A 26,190-nucleotide genomic window follows, 5' to 3' on the forward strand; every position below is an offset into this window, starting at 1 on the left:
GTATGCTTTCCTTTATTGGTCAGAGTATTGAGTACGGGAGTTGGGAGGTCATGTTGCGGCTGTTCAGGACATTGGTTAGGCCACTGTTGGAATATCGGAAAGATGTTGTGAAACTTTGAAAGGGTTCTGAAAAGATTTGCAAGGATGTTGCCAGGGTTGGAGGATTTGAGCTATAGGGAGAGGCTAAATAGACTCTGCCTGTTTCCCCGGAGACTCGAAGGCTTAGGGGATGACCTGATAGAGGTTTATAAAATCATGAGGGGCATGGATAGGATTATCGACGAGGTAATTTCCTTAGAGTGGGGGAGTCCAGAACTAGAGGGCATAGGTTTAGGGTGAGAGGGGAAAGAGATAAAAGAGACCTCAGGGGCAACTTTTTCACGCAGTGGGTGGTACGTGTATGGAATGAGCTGCCTGAGAACGTGGTGGAGGCTGGTACAATTGCACGTTTAAGAGGCATTTGGATGGGTATATGAATAGGAAGGGTTTGTAGGGATAAGAGCCAGGTGCTGGCAGGTGGGACTAGATTGGGTTGGGATATCTGATCGGCATGGATGAGTGGACCGAAGTCTCTGTTTCCATGCTGTGCATCTCTATGACTCTACATAAAGAACACATTAACGTGGGAAACAACTTGTGAAGAAATAACACCCAAGCTGCAGGAGGGCTAACATCTGTCATTCAACCTTTGCATGTGTGCTTTGACCAACCTGTTCAAGGATCATGTCCATGAAGATTGGAATAGGTGATTGGTTGACAGGCGGGGAAAAATCTTCACAGTGTTGAAGTACATGTGGTACCTTGATTGATGTTCACTCACTTCACCTGATGAAGGGGGGATGCGTTCCGAAAGCTTGTGATTTCAAATAAACCTGTTGTACTATAGCCTGGTGTCCTGTGACTTGGTCTACCCTAGTCAACATTGGCACCTCCATATAATGTCCTTTCGGCAAGGAAGTCTACTCTCCTTACTGGTCCATGTGTGACTCCAGACTCAGGAATGTGGTTGACTTTTGACTGCTTTTCAGGCAATTCAGGATTGGTAATAAATACTAACCTAGCCAGTGATGTTCACTTCTCGTGAACAAATTAAAAAAGATGAATGCACACTACTGATCTCATATGGAATCCCTACAGAGTGGAAACAGGCCCTTAGGCCCAACAACAGTAACCCACTCAGACCCATTCCCCTAGGCTATTGTCCCATATTTATCTCTGACTAATGCACCTAGCCTTGCACATCCCTGAACACTGGGCAGTCTAACCTGCACATCTTTGCATTGTGGGAAGAAACCGGAGCACTCTTGAGCACCATGCAGACAAGGGGAGAATGTGCAAATTCCACACAGACAGTCCTCTGAGGTTGGAATCAAATCTGGGTCCCTGGTGCTGTGAGGCAGCAGTACTAACCACTGAGCCACCATGCTGCCCCAATAGATGATTTGAAAACTATAGCATATTCAATTAATTGGATCTAAAGAATGATGATTTGATGTAGAGGGATTATTCTGAAATGTAAAACACCTCACCTGATCTGGGTGAGATCTTTATGATGACGACGCAGTGATTCAGTAAATTCAAAGTATTCTTTATCATGAATACCATGGACAATGAATTTGATGGTTTTAAAAATATTTGGATTGCAATTCAAGGTACGTTGCAGAAATCACACATCATGGCAGGTGTGACTAGATTGAGTTGAGATATCTGGTCGGGTTGGACTGAAGGGTCTGTCTCCATGCTGTACATCTCTATGATTCTATGTTCTGTTGCTTTAGTTTGAATTAGCAGTGTCATTGTTTTCCACATTTCAAAGTGGCAGCTCTGGCATATGCATCATAGTTTTGGAAAGATTTTCCAGATTTTGAAGGTTATCTTCGCAGACCACAATATATGGTCATTTGCCTTGTGTTCCTTGGCTGTGATACATCTTGACACACTTCATAAAATTTTTATGACATGCTTTTCTTTCTGTTTCTAACTTCATCTTTCCCTTTTTTTTCAATCTTTTTCTTTTTTTTCTCCTTAAGCTATTAGTTTCTATAAGTCAGGGCCATAATGAAATTGAGTTAAACAAGGTTTTTCTGTGTATTTAGTAATATCATTCTTTTGACAGTAGAATGTTAGTTCTCCACTATTTAGGAAAAGGTTACCTACCTAAATTGGAGCTGTCACCTTCAAAAAGATTAGCTGGCAGTGCATTTAGTCTGCTGTTAAGCTTCTGTGTCAGAGCTGGTAACCAGTAGCAACATAACAGCAATTTCCTGTTGCTTGCATCAGTTTCCTGTTGCTTACATAGCCTATCATAGGATCAGCTTTGTGCACCAGGCTGCATGCAAACACAGTCTGTCTTTTGCTGAGCAAACATGGCAGCTCTGCTGCTGTGCAGGTTGAGAGAGTAATGTGACAAATTTGCAGTTCAACTAACTTCTTGATATCATATGGATATGCCATCTGACCCTTACTTACCTTATGATGGTGGTGGTGGGAGGGACTCTATTCCTTTGCAAGAAATGCATAAAAGGGGTGAGTACTATTTCCAAGGCTATTTATCGCTGGTCTTTAGTAAACGAGGGAAGGTGCACTTGAAAGGTAGTATGATACCCTTGTTTTGAGGGAGTGTCAGACTTTAAGATTCTTACTGTTCTACTGATCCATTTTGATAGCTTTGTTTTGTTTTTCATTGAGAATTATTTTCACATTCCTTTGCCTTTCTGCTTCTACAGATTCCCATTTTGATATTGTGAATGGTTTAGTCCTAACAGATCACGCTGATCAGTTAGTGACACCATCTGTACTGTAGGTAATACAGACAGATGCTGCTTTAATTCTTCAACACTTTCTGCTTAAATGAAACCTCTAGATGAAATTTAACATGTCACATAAGAAATTTCACTGATATAAATATTTGTAAGGATATATGTATGTGTGTAAAATATATATTAAAAACATGAAAAGTCTTTGTGACATATGTCCTGTTCATATTAATAATGTGCTGTTGTATTAAATTGTGTTCAGTGTTAGGCATTTTAAATACTGGACTAAAACTGTTTCACAAAGAAATCCAGTGTTGCATATTAATCTTCGCACTGAAGCTCAGTCTTTCTCTCTCCTCATTCCACCTCCCCCACAGCAATGAATCTTGGTTTCATTCCAGAGGTTAAGAATTCAGTTCGTAGTTGCAGTATAAGGTGTGCCTACTAGAGTCATGCAGTTTTTCTCCCTCTGTTAATTCTTTTTTTAATGACGCATAAGCAGCAGCATTCTTAGCTTGATATTGCGGATTTATGCAGGGTTAATTCAAAACTGCTCCGGTACAAATGACGCAGCCTTGTTTGCAGCATATGGTGACTTAACAATAGTTATTTATGGTTCAAGGCACGATGCATTGTAAAGTTCAGATCTTGACACTATTTGTTTTTCATGCTTTATTGTAGTGGAGAAAATCTTCTATTTGATGAATAGCATGTTCTCATGTTCATGTACTCAAACTGCATGTCTGCCTCTTTCATTTAGAGAAACTTACAATAAATTTGTCACATTTCAGTAATCCAGTTTATTGACCTGCAATATGCTGAACAGTTCAATGCTAACAATGGGAAGAGAAAAAGATTGTTTTCTGGTTTTGTTATTTTCCACCAGCATGCTGTTTTCTGATTATTGTAAGAAGCTTTTTGGTATTTCCTGCATTTCTTCAATGGTTGATGTTTTATTTGGTAATTTTATTTCCCTCGAGTATGCAAACATATTTTTGTTTGCAGCAATCTTTTCCTGTGTTGAGTTCTGAATGTTAGTGGCAGAATTGGGCCATCTATCAGTTGAACTAAGTACTGTTTTCTGCGTGATTCTTTCAGACCTTTGTTGTACAGTATCAATATTTGGATCAGCATAATTCTGTTAATTTATGGAATTTAAAATGTTTCCTTTAAAGTATTGATTGATCAGTTAATTAATTGAAACAAAAGTTTTTTTACTAACAGATCTTCAAGTACATTATTATCTGACGTGCAAGATGTTGATTGGTTGCCATTGCAGCACCAGCATAAGAATCATGAGATGCCACTCCCCATTTATTTTGTAACATATACTGCTTTTATAAAAGTTTCTTCATAAAACCAAATATTTGTCATGGTTTGTTTGCCTGTGACTATGGCTTTACAGACTAGATGAGTCAAGGAAGGACTTTGATCCTTCCTTGAATAAGAGTTGTAGGTTAAATGTACTTTTTATTCCTATTACATCAGGCCTTGTTAAAGTTTTGGTAAGTACGAGGGAGCAATTATTTAACTGCGTGCCCTTACTCCCATTACTCTGAATCAAAAGTGTGTGCCAATGTAAGTTCCGTTCAGTTTTTTAACTTGTATATTTTCTAATGGTTAAAAAGCTGTCATAAAAGCTAATGAATGCCTTTGTTGGAATAAAGGGGTGATTATATTTTGATAAGGATCACACCAGTATATGCAATGTAATTTATCTTGAAGCCACAAAACAGTCTTCCCATTCAAATAGTTAGAAATGTAGGCTTTCTATATACGTTCAGTGGATATTCTTTTTGATTATGATGAATTTGAATTTATAATAGATCACCAGTAATTATGTCTTGGACTTTAAAATTCTGTTTGCATCCTTCAAAGAAATGCCATATTTTAAGGGTTATAATAGTATGAAGAGTGCAAGGAAAGTGGAATTTCAGGTCAGTTCATTGATTTTATACTAGCTTCCATTTGTGAGGATAGAACAGAGCATCTTGTACAAGGAAGGAAAATCATTTGCAGGCCATTTTTGGATTCTCTTATTTAAGTGCATGAGTGTGGATGTTAGAGGTTACTGTTAGTTTTAGAGTACTGATGGTGTACACTGTTTTGACATCGTGACAACAAGAGATTGTGAGCCATGCAATCTTTTTCAGTGACCTGAGAAAATATTAAAGCACAAAGTCACATAAGAGCACAATTATACTAATTTCCTTCCTCTATCTACTCTCTTTTTCCATTGATCATGCTGTAGTAGTGTCTTGACTTAATGTAACACCAGCTGGTTACTTTTATATACTATTTACTGTTTGATTTATTGCTTCTATCGATACCACTCATTATATGATTGTGTTTTGCAGGATTATTAAATATTCTGCTATGCCTATATCCAAACAAAAAGTTAAAAGTCATACATATTCTGACAGCTTTGTTTGGAAGCACTAGCTTTTGGAGCACTGCTCCTTCATGAGGTGGCTTTGGAAGGGGATCATAAGACACAGAATTTATATCAAAAGATTTATAGCAAAATCTCCAGTCAAACATGACCAGGAGGGAAATATATATTTGACTGCATTTTCACCAAACTATCTTCTGCAGCAACATCGATCTGTGACAGTATTTTTCGGAGTGCCCATCACACTTTGTTGTGGGGGCAAAGTTGCATCTTCACATGGAGGCTATCCTCCATAAAGTGGCAAAAGTAAAAATTAGGATACATTGGCAAGCCATTGCAAAACAGAGATCTGTGAAGATTGACATGTTGGATGACCAGTGTTAGGAGTCTGGAGGAGAAGCAGTTGAAGATGAGTTCATGCGATAAGAACTTCCAAAAATGTCCAGCAGAGTCAGCACTCTGTTCTGTAGATTGTTCGAAAGGCATCAACAGTAGTGCCATCATGTGCCAAAAATATAGGGACAACAACTTGGAGATATCAAGATAGTGGCGGGAGAAGAAGGGTGTAGGTGTGTTGCATGCAGTGCAATATGATGGATTGTTACAAGAACAAGTAAGAACTTTCTCACCATATTTTTCCAGTTTTAGTTGAGAGAGTACTCTTTTTGGTATGGAGGCTGTGACAGCAACGGCCTTAAATGCTCATGTAAATGGACAGCACTGCTCCTGAAAGTGTTTGTTTATTTCGTCCAACACACAAGTTGGATTTTCAGTAATGATGTTCATAAGAAGGACTAAACCAGGATGAAAATTAATCATCTCATGCATATACGCTTACAGAGGTGCATCCGTATTTTGAGAAATTTGTTGCTGAATACTGGCAGCAATTTCATGTTAAGATAATTTAAAATAATAAATAGTTATGTAACTAATTTACATATGGAGAAACGTTTTCAGCAACTCTGTTGAATTATTATAGTGGAGGAGGGTACCTTGGAATCAAGAAATACCAAATTACTTGATCTTGAATATGCGATGATATGAAATGTGTATATATAACTTCTTTATTGATTATTTAGTTGAAAAGTAGATGGGTTACCTTGTCCAACCAGCTTACACCTTCCTCATCCAGCAGAAAGCTACTATTGGACACCTCCACATTTAGTGTAACCTGTGTCAGTAGATGAGTGAGGTGTAAAGAATCAAACTTGGAACTAGTAGCCCCAATATTACCTTATGCAATCCTGGTCTCTGCTTTTCATTAGAAGTGCTGCAAATGAACAGCTTAAACGTTTCTTCCCACAACCTTCCGAGTGTTCGATAATCTACATTGGCTTCTACTATGGCAGTATGTTATTGTAGCTTCAAGTAGAATTATTTCCGTTTGAAAGCCAGAGAAAGCTGATGGCTTTCAATACTCAATTAATTATGAGTCAGGTAATCGATCTTTCAGAATGCACACTTATATGGATTATTGAACTACCAGTGCTGAATTAGCCTGTGAATTATTGATAACTCAGTTGTAGTAAATTGGCATAACATGCAGTAGTGTTAATATGTGCACAGAACAATCTGCCTTACATATAGACCAGTTTATTCTTTCTTGAGTGTATTGTGAGATGCATGAAGAGCTTTGATAGTAGGTCTAGCACTGAATGTTTCCCGTACGTTACCCTTCAAAGCTCTGATTTGTACTTAGAGCTTAAAGCAGCATCATGGTTGTTTTGAAACATAAACTCTATCGAGGTTAAATTGGATTACTTTGTGTTGACATGCACATTACAAAATCTTTTGAATTTTAAACGAGACCTTTTAATGTTTCATATTTCAAATAAATAGTTGCTGATTTCTAACTTTTATCAGTCCAGTTGTAAATTATGATGTACAGAGTAGTCCGATTTTGCTTGCTTTGCAAAATTAATTAAAAGCTCAGTATGCTGTATGATCTTAAAAAACATATTTGTGTGATATTCATGTATATTGTGTATCAGCCCACAAGAATGCTCTCAGAAGTTTTTTCTGCAACTTTGTCTTTTGGGTAAACCAGCCAGCTCCTTTCCACGAGAAATAATTTTAGTTTGTGCTTGATTTATTGTGTACACTCCAGTTTTCTTTGTTTCTGTCAAGTGTTACTTTTGCCTATTAATAATACCATCACATTAAATTTGCGAGTGAACCAAAGAGGAGGGGCGATGAAGGTAATTTTTTATTGATTTGAGTTCTGAGCGGGGACACTCTGCTTGAAATGAAATTGTAAGCAGTTTCATTGGTAATTTTCAAATGGATATTTGATAAGCACTTGGAAGTGAAGAGTTTCTAAAGCAATTAGAACAAAATACATAGTCTTCAAAGAGCTGACAAGAGTTTAGGAGTTGTGCTGCTTGGTATTATTCGTTGGATAGTTGGTCAACGTGTCACATGAACCATTTCAGTGCTCAATAATCATCAAAATAGAGCATATAGAACAATACAGCACAGAACAGGCGGTTTGGCCCTCGATGTTGCGCCAACCTGTAAACTAATCTAAGCCCATCCCCCTGCACTATTCCATCCTCATCCATGTGTTTATCCAAGGATTGTTTAAACGTCCCTACTATGACTGAGTTAAGTACATTGGCAGGCAGGGCATTCCATGCTCTTACCACTCTCTGAGTAAAGAACCTGCCTCCGACATCTGTCTTAAATCTATCACCCTTCAGTTTGTAGCTATGCCCCCTCGAACAAGCTGACATCATCATCCTGGAAAAAGACTTTCACTGTCTATCCTATCTAATCCTGTGAACATCTTGTATGTCTTTATCAAATCCCCCCCCCCTTAGCTGCCATCTCTCCAATGAGAACAGACCCAAGTCTCTCAGCCTTTCCTCATAAGAGCTTCCCTCCAGACCAGGCAACATCGTGGTAAATCTCCTCTGCACCTTTTCCAATGTTTCCATATCCTTCCTGTCATGGGGCGACCAGAACTGTACACAATATTCCAAGTGCGGCCACACTTGCTTTTTGTATAGTTGCAGCATGAACATAGTTGTGTAGGCCACTGACTTCTTAATGGATAAGCATGATTTTTGATGTACGAGCTTCTATCCAGTCAACCCAATTGATTGATTTTTATTTTCAAAGTTTTACTGAACAATTGGAATGAGGTTTGAGAGAAGTTTATAAACAAGTCTGCCTTTGAAGACATTACTGTTGAATCTGAAAGAAAGACTTTTCAAGGAATTTCTACCAATTCTCTAGGTACTTGTGGAAAGTCCTAATTAGAAGTTGCTTTATATTATATTTGTTGTTAATTTCAGCAAGATCTAGCTATTGTTTTAGAAATGATCGTTGGATCTGGCAGAGCAGACTTGATCGGCCGAATGTCTAAATTAGAGTGGTGCTGGAAAAGCACAGCAGGTCAGGCAGCATCCAAGGAGCAGGAAAATCAACGTTTCGGGTGAAAACCCTTCCTGATGAAGGGCTTTTGCCCGAAACGTTTAATTTCCTGCTCCTCGATGCTGCCTGACCTGCTGTGCTTTTCCAGCACCACTCTAATTCATACTCTGGTTTCCAGCATCTGCAGTCCTCTTTTTTTTTACCTAATTGGTTTAATTGAGCTCAACATTCCAAAATGAGAAAAAACTGACTTACAAAAGGACATTTGAGTTTTGTTGATTAGCATCAATGTCCACTGACAGCTGAGCATTGCATGAGCACTGTTTTATTAGGACAGGGAAAATAGTTCAGATTTTTTTTACTGAAACTATCCAGACATATTGTAACCCACCTCTGGAGGATGTAACATTTGAAACCAGGTTTTGTGGCCTAGAGATAAGGAAGGGAAATGGTTTAAGATTTCCAGACCTGATCTCGCACAGGTGATTAATGCTAAAAAGGCATGGGTATTCACTTTGGTTCTGATCCCTGTTGTACTCAAATAAACTAGTAGTGATTAATTAAGGTTTAATTATGAATGAATGGTATGCTGCACTTATGAATCCACACCCGATTAGAAGGTGTCTTTGCAATGTTAGAAGGTGCACAGTTGTTTTGGTTTGACAGTATACCTTATTATTTTCAAGAACAGCGTAAAATTTCTGTGTTGTGCCCTGGTTAAACTTTATTGCTCAAGCAGAATCTCAGATAGTTAACTCCAGATAGTTATGTTTGTTATTTCTCATTATGGGCAAATTGGCTGTTGAGTTCCCTTCATATGTAAACACTCGCAGTAGTATCAAGGGATAAACAGCAATGTGATCCCTCAACCACAAGAACCAACCAAAGCTCTGCAGTGCTGCCACATCCGGTTACGACTAGTAGTAGCTGAAAATGTGTTGCTGGAAAAGCGCAGCAGGTCAGGCAGCATCCAAGGACCAGGAGAATCGACATTTCGGGCATGAGCCCTTCTTCAGGAATGAGGAAAGTGTGTCCAGCAGGCTAAGATAAAAGGTAGGGAGGAGGGACTTGGGGGGGAGGGGGAGGGAGAGAGGGGGGTTGAAGTATTGAGCCACGGGGTAGTTGGGTTGGTTGGTCCGTGTGTCCCAGAGGTGCTCTCTGAAACGTTCTGCAAGTAGGCGGCCTGTCTCCCCAATATAGAGGAGGCCGCAGCGGATGCAGTAAATGATGTGTGTGGAGGTGCAGGTGAATTTGTGGCGGATATGGAAGGATCCCTTGGGGCCTTGGAGGGAAGTAAGGGGGGAGGTGTGGGCGCAAGTTTCGCATTTCTTGCGGTTGCAGGGGAAGGTGCCGGGAGTGGAGTTTGGGTTGGTGGGGGGTGTGGACCTGACGGAGTCACAGAGGGAGTGGTCTTTTTGGAACGCTGATAGGGGAGGGGAGGGAAATATATCCCTGGTGGTGGGGTCCGTTTGGAGGTGGCGGAAATGACGTTGGATGATACGATGTATATGGAGGTTGGTGGGGTGGTAGGTGAGGACCAGTGGGGTTCTGTCCTGCTGGCGATTGGAGGGGCGGGGCTCAAGGGCAGAGGAGCGGGAAGTGGAGGAGTCGCGGTGGAGAGCATCGTCGCCCCCTCTATATTGGGGAGACAGGCCACCTACTTGCAGAACGTTTCAGAGAGCACCTCTGGAACACCTGGACCAACCACCCCGTGGCTCAACACTTCAACTCCCCCTCCCACTCCACCAAGGACATGCAGGTCCTTGGACTCCTCCATGGCCAGGCCATAGCAACACGATGGCTGGAGGAAGAGCATCTCATCTTCCGCCTAGGAACCCTCAAACCACAAGGGATGAATACAGATTTCTCCAGTTTCCTCATTTTCTCCCCCCCCCCCCCCCCAACCTTGTCTCAGTCCCAACCCTCGAACTCAGCACCACCTTCCTAACCTCCAATCTTCTTCCTGACCTCTCCGCCCCCACCCCTACTCAGGCCTATCACCCTCACCTTAACCTCCTTCCACCTATCGCATTTCCAACGCCCCTCCCCCAAGTCCCTCCTCCCTACCTTTTATCTTAGCCTGCTGGGCACACTTTCCTCATTCCTGAAGAAGGGCTCATGCCCAAAATGTTGATTCTCCTGGTCCTTGGATGCTGCTGCACTTTTCCAGCAACACATTTTCAGCTCTGATCTCCAGCATCTGCAGTCCTCACTTTCTCCCCTACGACTAGTAGTAGACAATTAAACAACTAACCAGAGGACAAGGCTGAAACATTTGCAAGTGTCTTCAGCTAGAAGTGCCACTTGGGCATCCCAGTGCTGAGTTCCCATTATTATAAATGTCCATTCACAGCCCATTTAATTTACTCCATGAAATTAAGGAGCAAATGCAATTAGCTACAATAACATCCTGGCAGTAGTACTGGTCTATCAGTGACTATAATCATTTACCTGACAATGTGAAAGCTTTACTTAGGTATGCTTTCTCCACATAAAATAGGTCAGATTCAGCCCTATACCTTACCACCCCAACAGTTTACTCCAGCACGTCAGCGTAATGATGGAAGGTCTTGTACATCATTCTGTCATATGACACTTGCACAGCTATACCCTGATCACTTCTCTATATGAAATATGTCAGGACAACTCAGTTTCTGATCTTATTTCAGTTTTTCAAAAGATCTGAGTTCCAGAGGTGAGTTGAGAGTGGATTCCCTTTGCCCCTTCAAGGCAATATTTGATTAGTGTGAGGTGAGGAGCCTTAGAAAAATTGGTTAATTGGGAATTATGGGGAAAGCTCTCCATTGGTTAGTGTTATACCTACCACAAAAGAATATTCTTATGATTGTTGGATGATAGTCATCCTTTTTGCGAGATAAAAACTGACTTACTTAAGAGGAATTTGCCGTGGGAAAATTTACTAAATTGTTTGCCAATCTTTGCCTATAAAACCATTGCAGAATTTATCAATATACTCTTCATTTTCTTGACATTCTCTAATTTGGTTTGATATAAGAACATAACATAAGAAATTGGAGCAAGAGGAAGCCATTCAATCCCTCAAGCTTCCCTGCCATTACACAAGATCATACCTGATTTGCTCCAGGCCTCAAAGCCCTCTCTCGTGCCAAAGATTTTTCCAACAAATTTCAAAAATCCATCCATCCCTTCTTTAAATACCTTCAGTACCATGGTAGACTGGCTAGCAAGGTTAGATCACATGTAATACAGGAAGACTTTGCCACTGGCTCAAAGGTAGGAGACAAAGGGCAGTAATGGAGGGTTACTTCTTAGACTGGAGGCCTATGACCAACAGCTGAGTGCACTGCTTTTTGTCATGTGTATAAATGATTTTGATGTGAGCATAAGAGGTATGATTAGTAGGTTTGCAGATGACACCAAATTTGGTGGCATAATGGACAGTGGAGAAAGTTACCTCAGACTACAACTGGACCTTGATCTGAAGGCCAATGGGCCAAAGAGTGGCAGATGGAGTTTAATTTGGATAAATGTGAGGTGCTGCATTTTAGTAGGGCATATCGGGGTCGCACTTGTACACTTAATGGTAAAGTCCTGGGAATGTGTTGCTGAACAAAGAGACCTTGGAGTGCAAGTTCATAGTTCCTTGAAAGAGTCACAGGTAGACAGAATAGTGAAGAAGGTATCTGGTACGCTTGTCTTTATTGGTCAGTGCATTAAGTATATGAGTTGGGAGGTCATTTTCAGGCTGTACAGGACATTGGTTAGGCTATATTGCATTCAGTTCTGGTCTCCCTGTTATTGGAAGGATGTTGTGAAGTTTGAAAGGCTTCAGAAAAGATTTGTAAGGATGTTGGCAGGGTTGGAGAGCTTGTGTAATGGAGAGAGGCTGAATAGGCTGGGGTTATTTTCCCTGCAGTATTGAAGGCTGAGGGGTGACCTTGTAGAGGTTTATAAAATTATGAAAGGCATATATAGGGTGAATAGCCACGGTCATTTCCACAGGATAACAGTGCCCAAAACTAGAGGGCATAAGTTTAAGATGAGAAGGGATAGATTTAAAAGGGACATAAGGGGTAACCTTTTCACGCAAAGGGTGCTGCTTATGCGAAGTGAGCTTCCAGAAGAAGTGGTGGAGGCTGGTACAATTACCATACTTAACAGGTACCTGGATGGGTACATGAATAGGAAAGGTTTGGAGGCATACGGACCAAGTACTGGCAAGTGGGTCTAGGTTAATTTAGGATATCTGGTCGGCATGGATGAGTTGGACTGAAGGTGTTCATCTACCGTATTGTGCCGTGTCTTCCATCTCGCTTTCTTTGACATTGCCCATGCATCAAATATTGTCCCAAGAGTAATGCGCAACAGTCAGAATATTGGTGTGCCTTTGGCTTCTTAGGATGATCATTACTGTTGGCATGAAGTATGTTGGCCATTCTTCTGAGAAGTAAGTATCTTTGTACGCTTAATTAATGCTGATGTTAAGCGTTTAATTTATTATGCACTTTTAAAAATCTATTCCAGTTGTCTGTGATGTTGTTCTCTTGTGTTTCTGGTCTAGTGAAGTTGATGACTTGTGATTTAGATAAAGCTTTTAAACAGGTTGACTGGATTAAGCTCTTTGCAGTGTTGAACAAATAGATTGCAAAGATAGGTAGGGACTGTTAAGGGACAAACAGAAGCAGTGAGAGTAGTCAACAGGGAGTCGGACTGTTACGAGCAGAGTACAACAGCGGTATTGGTCATCACCAGTCGTCTCAATGTTTGTACAGAAACAATGATAAGAGTACCATTTAAAGACCAAACCTCTGGTGTTAGGTTTGGTAAATGATGATACTTAGATTTGCTAATGATGTTTTAAAAAGCATGTGTCATAGTAAGGGATTTTAATTTTCCAAATATAGACTGGGACTGCCATTGTGTTAAAGGCTTGGATGGGGTCGAATTTATTAAGTGCATTCAGCAAAGGTTCTTCAAGCATTATATAGAGGACCCTACTTGGGAAGAGGCAAAACCCGATCTACACTTGGGAAATAGGGCAGAACAGGTGACTGAGGTGACAGTGGGGGAGCAATTTGGAACCAGTGGTCATAGTTCTATTAATTTTTAAATTGTTATGGAGAGGGACAAAACTGGTCCACAAGTTCAAGTTCTAAATGGGGGCAAGGCAATTTTTCTTGGAATTAGACAGCAGCTTGGGTTGATTGGATTAGTTTGTTTGCAGGTAAAGGGACCTCTGGCAAGTGGAAGGCCTTTAAAAGTGAGATAGTTCAAGATCCGTTTGTTCCTGTGAGGGTGAAAGGTAAGGTTCGTAGGAATACAGGAACCCTAGATGACAACCGATGTTGAGGCTTTGACCAGGAAAAAAGAAGAGGTATGGTTCAGGTACAGGTAGCTGGGATCAAAGGAATCCCTTCAGATATGTAGGGGATACAGGAATTTACTGAAGCAGAAAATCAGGAGGTTGAAAAGGGGGCACGAGATAGCATTGGCTGAGAAGATTAGGGTGAATCTAAAGAGGTCCTTGATGTATATTGAAGGAAAGAGAATAGCTAGAGAGAGAATAGGACCCCTCGAGGACCAAGGTGAATTTGTTTGTGTAGAACCGTAGGATATGGGCGAGGTCCTCAATGAATATTTCTCCTTTTTGTTTACCGTGGAGAAAGACATGAAGACTTTGGAACTTGGGAAAATTCGTGATCATAGCTTGGGAACAGTCATAGAGTCATAGAGATGTACAGCATGGAAACAGATCCTTCAGTCCAACTGTCCATGCCGACCAGATATCCCAACTCAATGTAGTCCCACCTGCCAGAACCTGGCCCATATCCTTCCAAATCCTTCCTATTCATATACCTATCCAAGTGCCTTTTTAAATGTTGCAATTGTACTAGCCTCCACCACATCCTCTGGCAGCTCATTGCATACACATACCACACTCTGCGTGAAAAAGTTGCCCCTTAGATCTCTTCTTTATCTTTCCCTTCTCACTCTAAACCTCTGCCCTCTCGTTCTGGAGACCCCCACCCCCGGGAAAAGACTTGTCTATTTATCCTAACCATGCCTCTCATGATTTTCTAAACCTCCATAAGGTGACCCCTCAGCCTCTGATGCTCCAGGGAAAACTCTCCCTATAGCTCAAGTTCTCCAACCCTGGCAACATTCTTTTCTGAACCCTTTCAAGTTTCACAACATCTTTCCGATAGGAAGGAGACCAGAATTGCACGCACTATTCCAACAGTGGTCTAACCAATGTCCTGTACAGCCGCAACATGACCTCCCAATTCCTATACTCAGTACTCTGACCAACCTGTTGGACTCTAACCTGATGATGTGTGATTTTTTTTTTCTCTGATGTAAACCAACTCCACAGTCTGTGACACCAATTTCCTCCTGTCTGATTTAAACTAGCCCCACAGTCACTTACTGCAATCTCTCCCTGTCTGATACACTGGGTGCAGGAGAATGGCTTCTCTCCAGTGTGACTCTGCGGATGAAGTTGTGGCAGGAATGAGTATTTGAATGCCTTTTCACAATCCCCATGTTTGCATGGTTTCCCTGTGGTACTGGTGTTGTTCTTTGTCTCCAGGTTGGGTGCTCAGCCTAAGGCAACCCGCACACAAACACAGCCACAGGGTGTGGGAAACAGGAACTCACTGTCTGAAAGTGTGACAGAAGGAGAAACCCTCTGAATATTTAAGATGTTGTTATGAAGTTGAAGGTGCCTACTGTACCTTTAAGGGAGAGTAAAGGCTGTTTTGGCAGTGAGAGTTTGCAGGTAACTGTCTTGTGACTGACTACCAGTCTTAGAGTGTATTGGAAAATTGAAAATATGTAACATTTGGCTGTAAACTAGATACCTCCGTTGTTTGTCTACCATTTGAATTTTACTGTTTTGACAACTTAGAACCAGTGAGATGATACAATATTTAAGGTATAAAAGGCCAACATTTTGAGAGTTAGCTAGAGTGAAAGGGAGAGAGACTGCCATCCAAAACACTCTCGATCAAAGGTACCTTTTTCATCTTTACAGTAGAAGTTCAAAGACGACCCAGGGAAATCTACAAACAGAGGAAGATCGACACTGGAGATGACAGCCGCTTTCTGGCTTTGAAACTTATGATGCTGCAAATTTTAATCGGGGTTTATTGGATCAGTATATTGTCACAGTAGAGGAGGTGTTGGATGTATTAGAATGTATGAAGGTGGATAAATCTCCAGGTCCTAACCAGACATATCCAAGAACACTGCAAGAGGCGAGAGAAGAAATTGTGGGGGCCTGAGCTGATATTTTTTGCATCCTCGTTTGCCTTTGGTGAGGTCCCAGGGACTGGAGGGTAACAAATGTTTTGCCTTTATATAAGAAGGGCTGCAAGGAAAGACCCAGGAACTATAGACTAGTGAGCCTAACATCTGTGTTAGGTAAGTTACTTGAGAAGATTCTGAGAGATAAAACATACATGCATTTGGAAAGTCCGCGTTTGATTAGGGATAGTCAGAATGGCTTTGTGCACAAATTTGTTAGCGTTCTGTGATGAAGTGACCAGGCAGATTGACAAGGACAGGGGGTAGATGTCGTCTGTATGATTTTCAGTAAGGCCTTTGATAAGTTTCAACATGGTAGGCTGCTCTGGAAGGTTAAATCACATGGAATCCAATGGGAACCGACAAATTGGATACATAGTTGCCTTGACAGTATGAAGGAGAGGGTAATAGTGGAAGAATGCTTGTCATAATGGAGGTCTCTGATTAGTGGAGTGCATGGGTTCAGTGCTGTTGTTGTTTATCTTTTGATGATTTGGATGAGAATGTACAAGGCATGATTAGTAAGTTTGCAGATTACACTAAAATAGATGTACCATGGACAATGAGGAACATTGTCAGAAAGTGCAGCAGGACTTTGATCACCTGGAAAAGTGGGCTAAGCAATGGCGAATGAAGTTTAGTATTGATGTGAGAGGTTTTGCATTTTGGAAAGTCAAATTGAGGTAGGAGTTTCATGGTGCATGAAAGAGTGTAGTGGAACAGAGGGGCCTTGGAGTTCAGGTGCATGGTTCTCTGAAAGTGGAGTCACAGGTAGACAGGGAAGTGAAGAAAGCTTTTGGTACACTGGCCTTCATCAGTCAGGGCATTGAATATAAAAGTTGGGAAATTGTGTTGCAGCTGTACAGTATGTTGGTAAGGCTGCACTTGGTGTATTGCATTCAGTTGGTCACCATGCAAGAAGAAGGATGTTATTAATCTGGAAAGAGTGCAGGAGAAATGTAAAGAATGTTGTCAGGACTAAATGGACGGAGTTATAGGGGGAGGTTGGACAAGCTAGGACCTTTTTCTTTAGAGTGCAGGAGAATGAGGGGAGATCTGATACAAGTTTATAAGATCATCAGAGGCATGGAAAGTGTCTTTTTCCCAGGGTTGGGGAATTGAGGACGTGGGGGTATCAGTTTCAGGTTAGAGGGGAAAGAAGAAAAGGGAACCAGAGGGGCAACTTTTTTTTATACAAGGATTGGTATGCATATGCAATGAGCTTCCAACAGAAGTGATTGAGGCAGGTACATTAACAACATTTAAAAGGCATTTGAACAAATACATGGTTAGGAACAGTTTAGAAAGGTATAGGCCAAGTGCAGGGAGTGCAGGGAAATTAGGTTAGCATGGATGGACATATGGGTCGGCATGGACCAGTTTGGTCCAAAGTGCCCGTCTCTTTGCTGTCAGTCACTGACTACACACTGACCACGACTGTATAGCATAGAATAGTAGATAGAGTAGATAGGGTTTCTCGGGCAGTAGGGATCTTTCCCTACTTCTGAGCTAGGAGACCTTGGTTAAGTCCCACCTACTCCAGAGTGTATAATAGTATATCTGAACAGGTTGATTAGATAATATTGTGATGTGGAAGTGCCTGAGGAAGGAGTGGGGGCTCTGAAAGCCTATAGTTTCAAATAAACCTGTTGGTATATAACCAGGTGTTGTGTAATTTGAGTTAATATCTAGATACAGTAGATTAATAAAGAAGGCAAGCATCTTGGGAAAGTGAACATTGGAAAATCCAAAGTGAGGCATTTCTCAAAATTATCAAGAAATGCTCATATTTGACTGTATAGCTATCTTCAAAGAAGGAACAGAACTGAAATTGGTGGAAGAATTCACATATTTAGGAAGCATTATTTCAGTAGATTAACAAACAAATAAGAACTAAGATAACCAATGGAAATACCATCTTTAATGAAAAAGGGGGAGATACGAACAGGAAAATGACAAGGAAACCTTAAAAGTCCAATTGTGAAGAACTTTTATTTGGATTTTTGTTTTATGTAAATGCAAGTAGTGCATCTGACAAAAGGAGATCAACTTGCTTAAGAGCTTTGAACAGTATGTTTTGAGGAAAATTGGAAAGGATTACTGGGCAGAACAAAATAGTATAATCAAATGCTGTGAAGAATGAATGAATAAATACATTTATTCAACATAACTAGGAAGAGGCAGAGAAACTCTATTGGACATGTTTAAGAGGAAATGAACTTTGAAATCTTTTGATCTAAACATCTCAAGGAGTTATAGAGTCGTAGACATGTAAGGTCGAAAACAGATTCTTTGGTCCAACTTCTCCATGCCAACCAGATATCCCAACCTATTCTAGCCCCACTTGTCAGCACCCCGCCCATACCCCTCCAAACTCTTTCTGTTCATATACCCATCCAGTTGCCTTTTAAATGTTGTAACTGTACTGGCCTCCACTACTTCCTCTGACAACTCATTCCATACACATACCAACCTCTGTGTGAAAAAGTTGCCCCTGTCGGACTTTGGCTCAATCTACTAACTAACTTTCTTTGTGTGAGCCAAGTCCTCCGTGTTCTTTAAATGAAGCAATAGGAGACGATATTCGGTCTCACACTTCGTTTATTTTAGCAGTAAGTGGATAAAGCATAGAGAGCTCTGGGTCTCGACCTTTCTGTCCCTGACAAACTATATAGTGTGTCAGTTCAGAAAGTACCACACCTTTCTGACCCTGACCCTGTCTTTTTATATAATAAAACACGTCATGCAATCACTGAGGTGGGATTATCTTCTGATTGGCTGTTGATCTGACTCCATTCTCCGCCTCCTTGCGTTCCTGGATGTCTGACCCCATGTGACCTTGTTTTGCCCGCGAAACGGAGGACCACGTGACCACCTTGCATGCCTCCAGCGCGTGAAACAACATCACGTGACCTTGTTTCACAACGGAGCGGAGCACCACGTGACCTTGGTCTGCGCGCGCGCATAACGGAGCATCCCCAAAGGCTTCCAAATGCTGAGTATATTTACACTTGCAGCCAGCCATATATTTATAAGTAAGCCATATATTTACACTCCTTGGGTCTCTTATATCTTTCCCCTCTCACCCTAAACCTGTGCCCTCTAGTTCTAGACACCCCCACCCCAGGGAAAAGATCTTGTCTATTTATCCTATCCACGCCCCTCATGTTTTTATAAACCTCTATAAGGTTACCACTCAGCCTTTGTTGCTCCAGGGAAAACAGCCCCAGCCTATTCAGCCTCTCCCTATTGCTCAAACACTCCAACCCTGGCAACGTCCTTATAAATCTTTTCTGAACCCTTTCAAGTTTCGCAACATCTTTCCGAGAGGAAGGAGACCAGAATTGCACACAATATTCCAAAAGCAATCTAACCAATGTCCTTTATTGTACAGCCGCAAAATGACCTCCCAACTCCTGTACTCCGTATTCTGACCAATAAAGGAAAGCATACCAAAAACCACCTTCACTATCTTATCTACCTGTGACTCTACTTGGACCTGCACTCCAAGGTCTCTTTGTTCAGCAACTCCTTAGGACCTTACCATTAAGCGTATAAGTCCTTCTAAGATTTCCTTTCCCAAAATGCAGCACCTCACAATAATCTATTAAACTCTATCTGCCATTCCTCAGCCCATTGGCTTATCTGATTAAGATCCCATTGTAATCTGAGGTAACCTTCTTCGCTGTCCACTACACCTCCAATTTTGGTGTCGTCTGCAAACTTACTAACTTAGACCTCTTGTGCACACATCCAAATAATTTGTAGAAATAATGAAAAGTAGTGGACCCAGCGCCGGTCCTTGTGGCACTCTGCTGGTCACAGGCCTCCTATCTGAAAAGCAACCCTCCACTCACACCACCCTCTGTCTTCTCCCTTCAAACCAGTTCTGTATCCAAATGGCGACTTCTCACTGTATTCCATGAGATCTAATCTTTCTCACCAATCTCCCATGGGGAACCTTGTCGAACGCCTTACTGAAGTCCATTTGGATCACGTTTACCGCTCTGCCTTCATCAATCCTCTTTGTTACTTCAGAAAACTCAATCAAGTTTGTGAGACATGATTTCACACGGACAAAGCCATGTTGACTATCCATAATCAGTCCTTGTCTTTCTAAATACATGCTCCAACAACTTGCCCACCACCAAGGTCAGGATTACCAGTCTATAGTTCCTTGGCTTGTCTTTGCTACCTATCTCACATAGTGGCACCATGTTCGCCAGCCTCCAGTCTTCTGGCACCTCACCTGTGTCTATCGATGATACAAATAGCTCAGCAAGGGGCCCAACGATCACTTCCCTAGCTTCCCACCGAGTTCGAGTGTACACCTGTTCAGATCCTGGGGATTTATCCACGTTTATGCATTTCCAGACATCCAGCACTTCCTCCTCTGTAATATGGATATTTTTCAAGATGTCACCATCTATTTCCCTACATTCGATACCTTACTGGTCATTCTTCATAGTAAACATTGATGTAAAATACTTGTTTAGCATTTCCCCCATCTCCTGCAGCTCCACACAAAGGCCGCCTTGCTGATCTTTGAGGAGTCCTGTTCTCTCCCTAGTTACCCTTTTGTCCTTAATATATTTGTAAAAACCCTTTGGATTCTCCTTCACCCTATTTGCCAAAGCTATCTCATGTCCCCTTTTTGCCCTCCTGTTTTCCCTCTTAAGTATACTCCTAGTGCCATTATACTTTCCTAAGGATACACTCGATCTATCCTGTTTATACGTGACATATGCTTCCTCCTTTTTCTTAACCAAACCCACAATTTCTCTGGTCATCCAGCATTCCCTACACCTACCAGCCTTTCCTATCAACCTAACTGGAGTATACTGTCTCTGGCCTCTCGTTATCTCATTTCTGAAGGCTTCCAGTTTTCCAGCCGTCCCTTTAGCTGCAAACATCTACGACAATCAGCTTTTGAAACGTGTTGCCTAATACCGTCAAAATTAGCCTTCCTCCAATTTATAATTTCAATTATTCGGTCTGGTTTATCCTTTTTCTATCACAATTTAAAAACTAATAAAATTATGGTCGCTGGCCCCAAAGTGCTCCCCTACTGACACTTCCGTTATCTGTTTTGCACCTTCTCAAGTAGGTACATTCACATACTGACTCAGAAAGTTTTCTTGTACACACTTAACAAATTCCTCTCCATCTAAACCCTTAACACTATATGGCAGTCCCAGTCTATGTTGGAAAGTTAAAATCCCCTACCGTAACCACCTTATTATTCTTACAGATAACTGAGATCTCCTTACAAATTGATTTCTCAATTTCCTACTGACTATTAAGGGGTCTATAATACAATCCCAATAAGGTGATCATCCCTTTCTTATTTCTCAGTTCAACCCAAATAACCACCTTGGATGTATTTCTGGGAATATCCTCCTTCAGTATAGCTGTCATGCTCTCCCTTATATAAAAAAAAATGCCATTCCCCCTCCTTTTTTACCTCCCTTTCTGACCTTCCTATAGCGTTTGTATCCTGGAACATTAAGCTGACAGTCCTGCTCATCCCTGAGCCATGTTTCTGTAATTGCTATGCTATCCCAGTCCCAAGTTCCTAACCATGCCCTGAGTTCATCTGCCTTCCCTTTTAGGCCCCTTGCATTGAAATAAATGCAGTTTAATTTATCAGTCCTACCTTGTTCTCTGCTTTGTCCCTGGTTCTTTTCTCAACTGTACCAGTCTCTGATTGATCTCTTTCCACACTATCTCCCTGGGTCCCACCCTCCCACCTTACTAGTTTAAATCCTCTGGATGTCAGTTTGCTTGCTGAGATGGAGGGTTCATTTTCAGACATTTCATCACCATACTAGGTAACATCATCAGTGAGTCTCCAATGAAGCACTGGTGTTAGTGCCTGCTTTCTATTTGTGTTTAGGTTTCCTCGGGTTGGTGATGTCATTTCCTGTTCTTTTGAATCCTCCCAAGCAGCTCTACCAAATGTCCCTGCCAGTATATTAGTCCCCTTCCAATTCAGGTGCAGTCCGTTCTTCTTGGGGAATATAGATAAGGAGAAGCTAATGTTGAATGCTTTGAATATTTAAGGAAATTATTGACAAATGTAAGAAATAGTATTGAGTATAGAAACATAAAAAGAGTACTTTGAGTGAATAATCTACCTTTAGGCACAGAAACCATTTTGATGAGGATGATGGTTTTTGGCTAAGTTCCTAATTTTGCAATCCCTATTGTTCCAAGAACCTGACTTTAAAAAAAACATGACCTGCATGACTGGACCTATTTTTACATTGATGATTAACTACTGTTAAGTGAATAAAAGTGTGGTTTGCTTTTCAACTATCTTGGAAAATTGCTCAGCTGTCAGATCCCTGAATCATCAAATTTTTAAAGTACGCAAGAAAGTCATTTGGTTCATTATTCTGGATTAGTGGTGCTGGAAGAGCACAGCAGTTCAGGCAGCATCCGAGGAGCAGTAAAATCGACGTTTTGGGCAAAAGCCCTTCATCAGGAATGGTTTATCATGTCTGTGCTGATTCTCAAGTTCACCAGTGTCATTGTCCTGCCTTCTTCCTGTAACTCTACCCATTTTTCCTTTTCAGATTACAGCAGAAATCTCTTTTCAGTGTTTCACTTGAACCTTCTTCCACCCACTGTCGGGTAGTGCATTCCAGAACTTAACTAATCAATGCATAAAAGCATTTTCCCTCATGTCACTTTTGCTTGTTTTACCCACTGTCTCAGATCTATTCTTGATCTTTTTCATTTATCCTATTCAGTCCAGCCAGACCCAGACTGATTTTTGATAGCTATGTCCAATCTCTGCTCAGCCTTCTCCCCTGCAATGAGAACTGTCCTCACTTTTTCAGTCTATCGTATCTGAAGTTTCTCATCCTGGAGCCATTCTTGTGAATATTTCCTGCAACTTCTCCAATGTTGCCTTGTTCTAGCTAACACTTGGTGCCCTGAAATGAATGCAAAATTGTAGCTGAGGCCAAACTAGTGTCTTATACTAGATCAACGTAGCCTGTCGCTCTTGTACTCTATATTCTGTTACTAATAAATCCGAGGATATTATTGTCCTGCTTTTGTCTATGTACATTCATTTCCCTGTGTTCCTGCACCAGTTTTCATACTTTTCCCTTTATTTTGTATTGTCTTTCCATGTTCCTTGTACAAAAATGAATCACTTTAATTCAGATGCATTATTGGAAAGTTGGTCATCAAGGCTATTTGTTCTGATGGCACAGTTGCTTGATCAGATGCTTTGTTGATTAGAAAACTGAACTTCAAATGTATTCAGCATAGCAGGGCCATGGCAGTGAATCATGCAACACACAATGATTACAAATAGTCAAATCTCTTAGGCTAATAATTACTAATATGGGTAAAGTGGATATTATTATGATCACATCTTGTACCATTGTGTACTCTTAAAGATTCAGTGTTATGTTTAGTGGAATAGGTGGTTCCAAGAAAGCAGTCTGAACAGTGATCAAAATGGAGTGGTCATGTGAAGTTTGGATTACTGCTCAGACTTTTGTCGGACTATCTTATTTCCATTTTGGAATTTGCACTTAACATTCTGTTTAGTAACCTATCTAGGAATTAAAATAAATTATTTCACACATGTAGTAATCAGTGAATTGCAAAGAATATGGATCTTGTGTTCTTTTGGCGAAGCTATTTCAGTCTGTACCTTAAACATGTTAACATGTCATTAACATTCATTACTGTCTGAAAAGTGCATACCTGTATCTATTTAAAGAATTAAAGTAATTACAGTTATTCATGTCTGGATTGGTAGATTTTGTTTTGGAGAGTCTTAACACCTAAAACTACTGTGTATTTATTTCAACATTTTCTCATCGCACTGTTGGAAAAGACCTGCTAGACATTGCAGCAAAGGATAGAAATGAGCTTAGAATGTTGAATCCAAACCCTATGAAGTCTCATGGCATCAGGCCAAAAATGAAAAGGATATCTTCTACGAACACTCAAGGTTTTTTTTTAATCCATTCATGGGATGTAGGCATGAGTGACTGGGCCAACATTTATTGCCCAAACCTATTTGTAAAGGTGAAACTGGATTGCCTTCTTAAATTGCTGCAGTCAACTTGGATTCGATAGACTCAGAATATTGTTAGGGAGGAAGGTGTCAGTTGACAAATTGAACGCCATTTGGAAAGCACACAATGTAAGATAAGCATGAAACATAATTTGGATAGGAAAACTTCAAGTCCATTATCAAGAATAGATTGGTCACAGCTCAACTGATCAAACTGGCTGAATCATGATGGATGCGCTTGCCTTACTGGGCATATGGCAGTTGATGAGAGAATCCGGATGATGGCAAAACATAGTTTACCTGGTTTTCACTAATCTGGTTTGAGGACTCTAAAATTTTGCCCCTGTCTAATTTTGAGGTGTAGAAGCAATTGCTTAACAAAATATTATGCTTGCTGCTAATGTCCGATTCAGTTGAGAAAGTAAATTAACAGGATTGTGACTTATTAGCAATCTTCTTACATTGGTCACTAGATGAAACAAGACAAGCATGTCCTTAGCTCTTTTCAAAGTCTGGTGACTTTGTTTATACAGTTGGCTCTTATACAGTAGCAAATTATATAACACTTGAGTCTATCACATGTAGTACACACAGATGTTGAAAAACATTTGGAAAAAATGCCATGTAATAGGCTTGTCAACAAAATGAAAAACATGCAATAAAAGGGACAGTAACAGCATGAATACTTTGCAGAATAACAGAAAACAGAATGGTGGTGAAGTGTTGATGTTTTTTTTTCTGGTGAAAGTTTAAATCAAAAATTTCCTGGAATCAATATTAGGACCACTGTTTTTCTTGATATATTATTAGTGACCTAGACTTTGGTGAACAGAGTGAGGAGCAAATCACTTAAGACTGCAGTGAGAAATTTCTTCTCTGAAAGGGTTATGATGCTTTGGATCTGTCTGCCCCATGGGATTATAGAGATTTCATTGTTCAATATATTTAAGGCTGGGGTAGACAGATTTTTCATCTCTTAGGAAGTCAAATGCTATAGCGAGCAATCAGGAAAGTGGAATTGAAACTCCAAGAAATATAAGACCATATTGAATGTCATTACAGACTTGACAGTCCATCTACCCTTTTTCCTATTCTTGTGTTCTTGAAATGCCAAAAGAATCAAAGAATGTATGAGGAAGAACTGTGTTGTGTGGCAAGTGGGCAGAATTGGATTTCTCCGCCTGAGAGAGTGATACAGGCACTTGTCATGTTTTCAAGAAGTAAGTGCATTATTATCTGAATTGAGAAAAGAAACTTGCAGAGCTATAAAGAAATCAGAGAGAGAGAGAGCAAAATGAGCTATATTTCAGAGCCGGTTGAATGGCCTCCTCCTTTGCTGCAGCCATGCTATAGCCATAGAAATAAGCAATTGGCATTGTAGTTTTTACCAACTTAAACAGTGATGTTTAGCTACGAAGATTTGATGTTGTAATTGCAATTTATGCATGAGGATGCTTTTTTTTTAACACTGTACTTCTATCAGGATCACAGGTTAGCTCCAAAGCTCCAATTAGTTGTTGGTCCTCTCGGATAAGAGGAGCTGAGTACAAAGTCCTCTCTCCAGCACTACTCACCTGTAAAATAAAACAAATGCTAAAATTAATTGAGAGTACTGGCATGATTAGTGCAACAATACGTTTCACTTCCACCCTGTGCTTAAAGAAGCTTCAAAATGTAGGTTAATTTGGTAGTCCAACGTAACATTATATCTGGCATAATTAGAGTATAGCATTTTTTCAGTTGGTCATCCTCCCTTTGTACAATTAGGTTGTATTTTGACAATGCCATTGTGCTGTAGTGCCTAAATGGTGTGAGCTGGCTTGCCACAGGTGGGAAATAAAAAGGACGTAGTAGGGCATGCTAAATTGCCCATAGTGTTAGCTGCATTAGTCAGAGGGAAATGGTTAGGGTGGGTTACTCTTTGGAGGGATGGTGTGGACTGGTTGGGCCGAACGGCTTGTTTCCACACTGTAAGGAATCTAGTTGTCTAGATGGAGTCCATGTTGATGTAGCATATGGGCAGAGTATGTCAACCCATGAAACAGGCTATTCTTTAATTGCTTAAGTCTGCCATCCTAAAATATGCATGTCTCCACTGATGTACTACGGCAGGATGAGGCTTGAAGAGAACAGAAACATAAGCATTGACAAATAATTTGTTTCTCTGCTGAAAGTTTTATGTAATTTACTAAATGACAAGAGATACTTAATGTGCAGCTGCTTATGCTGACATGTTGATTCTTGACAGCCGGAACATTTGTCTAAATGTGAATCAAGTATCTTGTTAAAAGAAGTATTTTAACATTGGATCAATAAAGCCATGAAAATATCTTGTC

The 26,190-nt window shown here is 40.6% G+C and overlaps 1 protein-coding gene across 5 annotated transcripts in view; it reads left to right on the plus strand.

Annotated features, from left to right (window-relative positions):
* clcn3 (chloride channel 3) overlaps positions 1-26,190 on the plus strand; it is a 148,057-nt gene that overhangs the window by 36,114 nt on the left and 85,753 nt on the right. The window contains exon 1 of one of the 5 annotated variants that reach the window (XM_072594545.1): positions 2,321-2,526. The exons of 3 other annotated variants lie outside the window; for them this stretch is intronic. In XM_072594545.1, coding sequence (XP_072450646.1) covers positions 2,442-2,526 — 85 coding nt within the window. In that variant the 5' untranslated portion in view covers positions 2,321-2,441. Of the gene's footprint in view, positions 1-2,320; positions 2,527-26,190 lie in introns of those variants that run through there. One more of the 5 variants, XM_072594548.1, reaches the window with a different exon arrangement.

The sequence above is a fragment of the Chiloscyllium punctatum genome, chromosome 2 (assembly GCF_047496795.1).
Source record: "Chiloscyllium punctatum isolate Juve2018m chromosome 2, sChiPun1.3, whole genome shotgun sequence".
NCBI classification, from domain to species: Eukaryota; Metazoa; Chordata; class Chondrichthyes; order Orectolobiformes; family Hemiscylliidae; genus Chiloscyllium; species Chiloscyllium punctatum.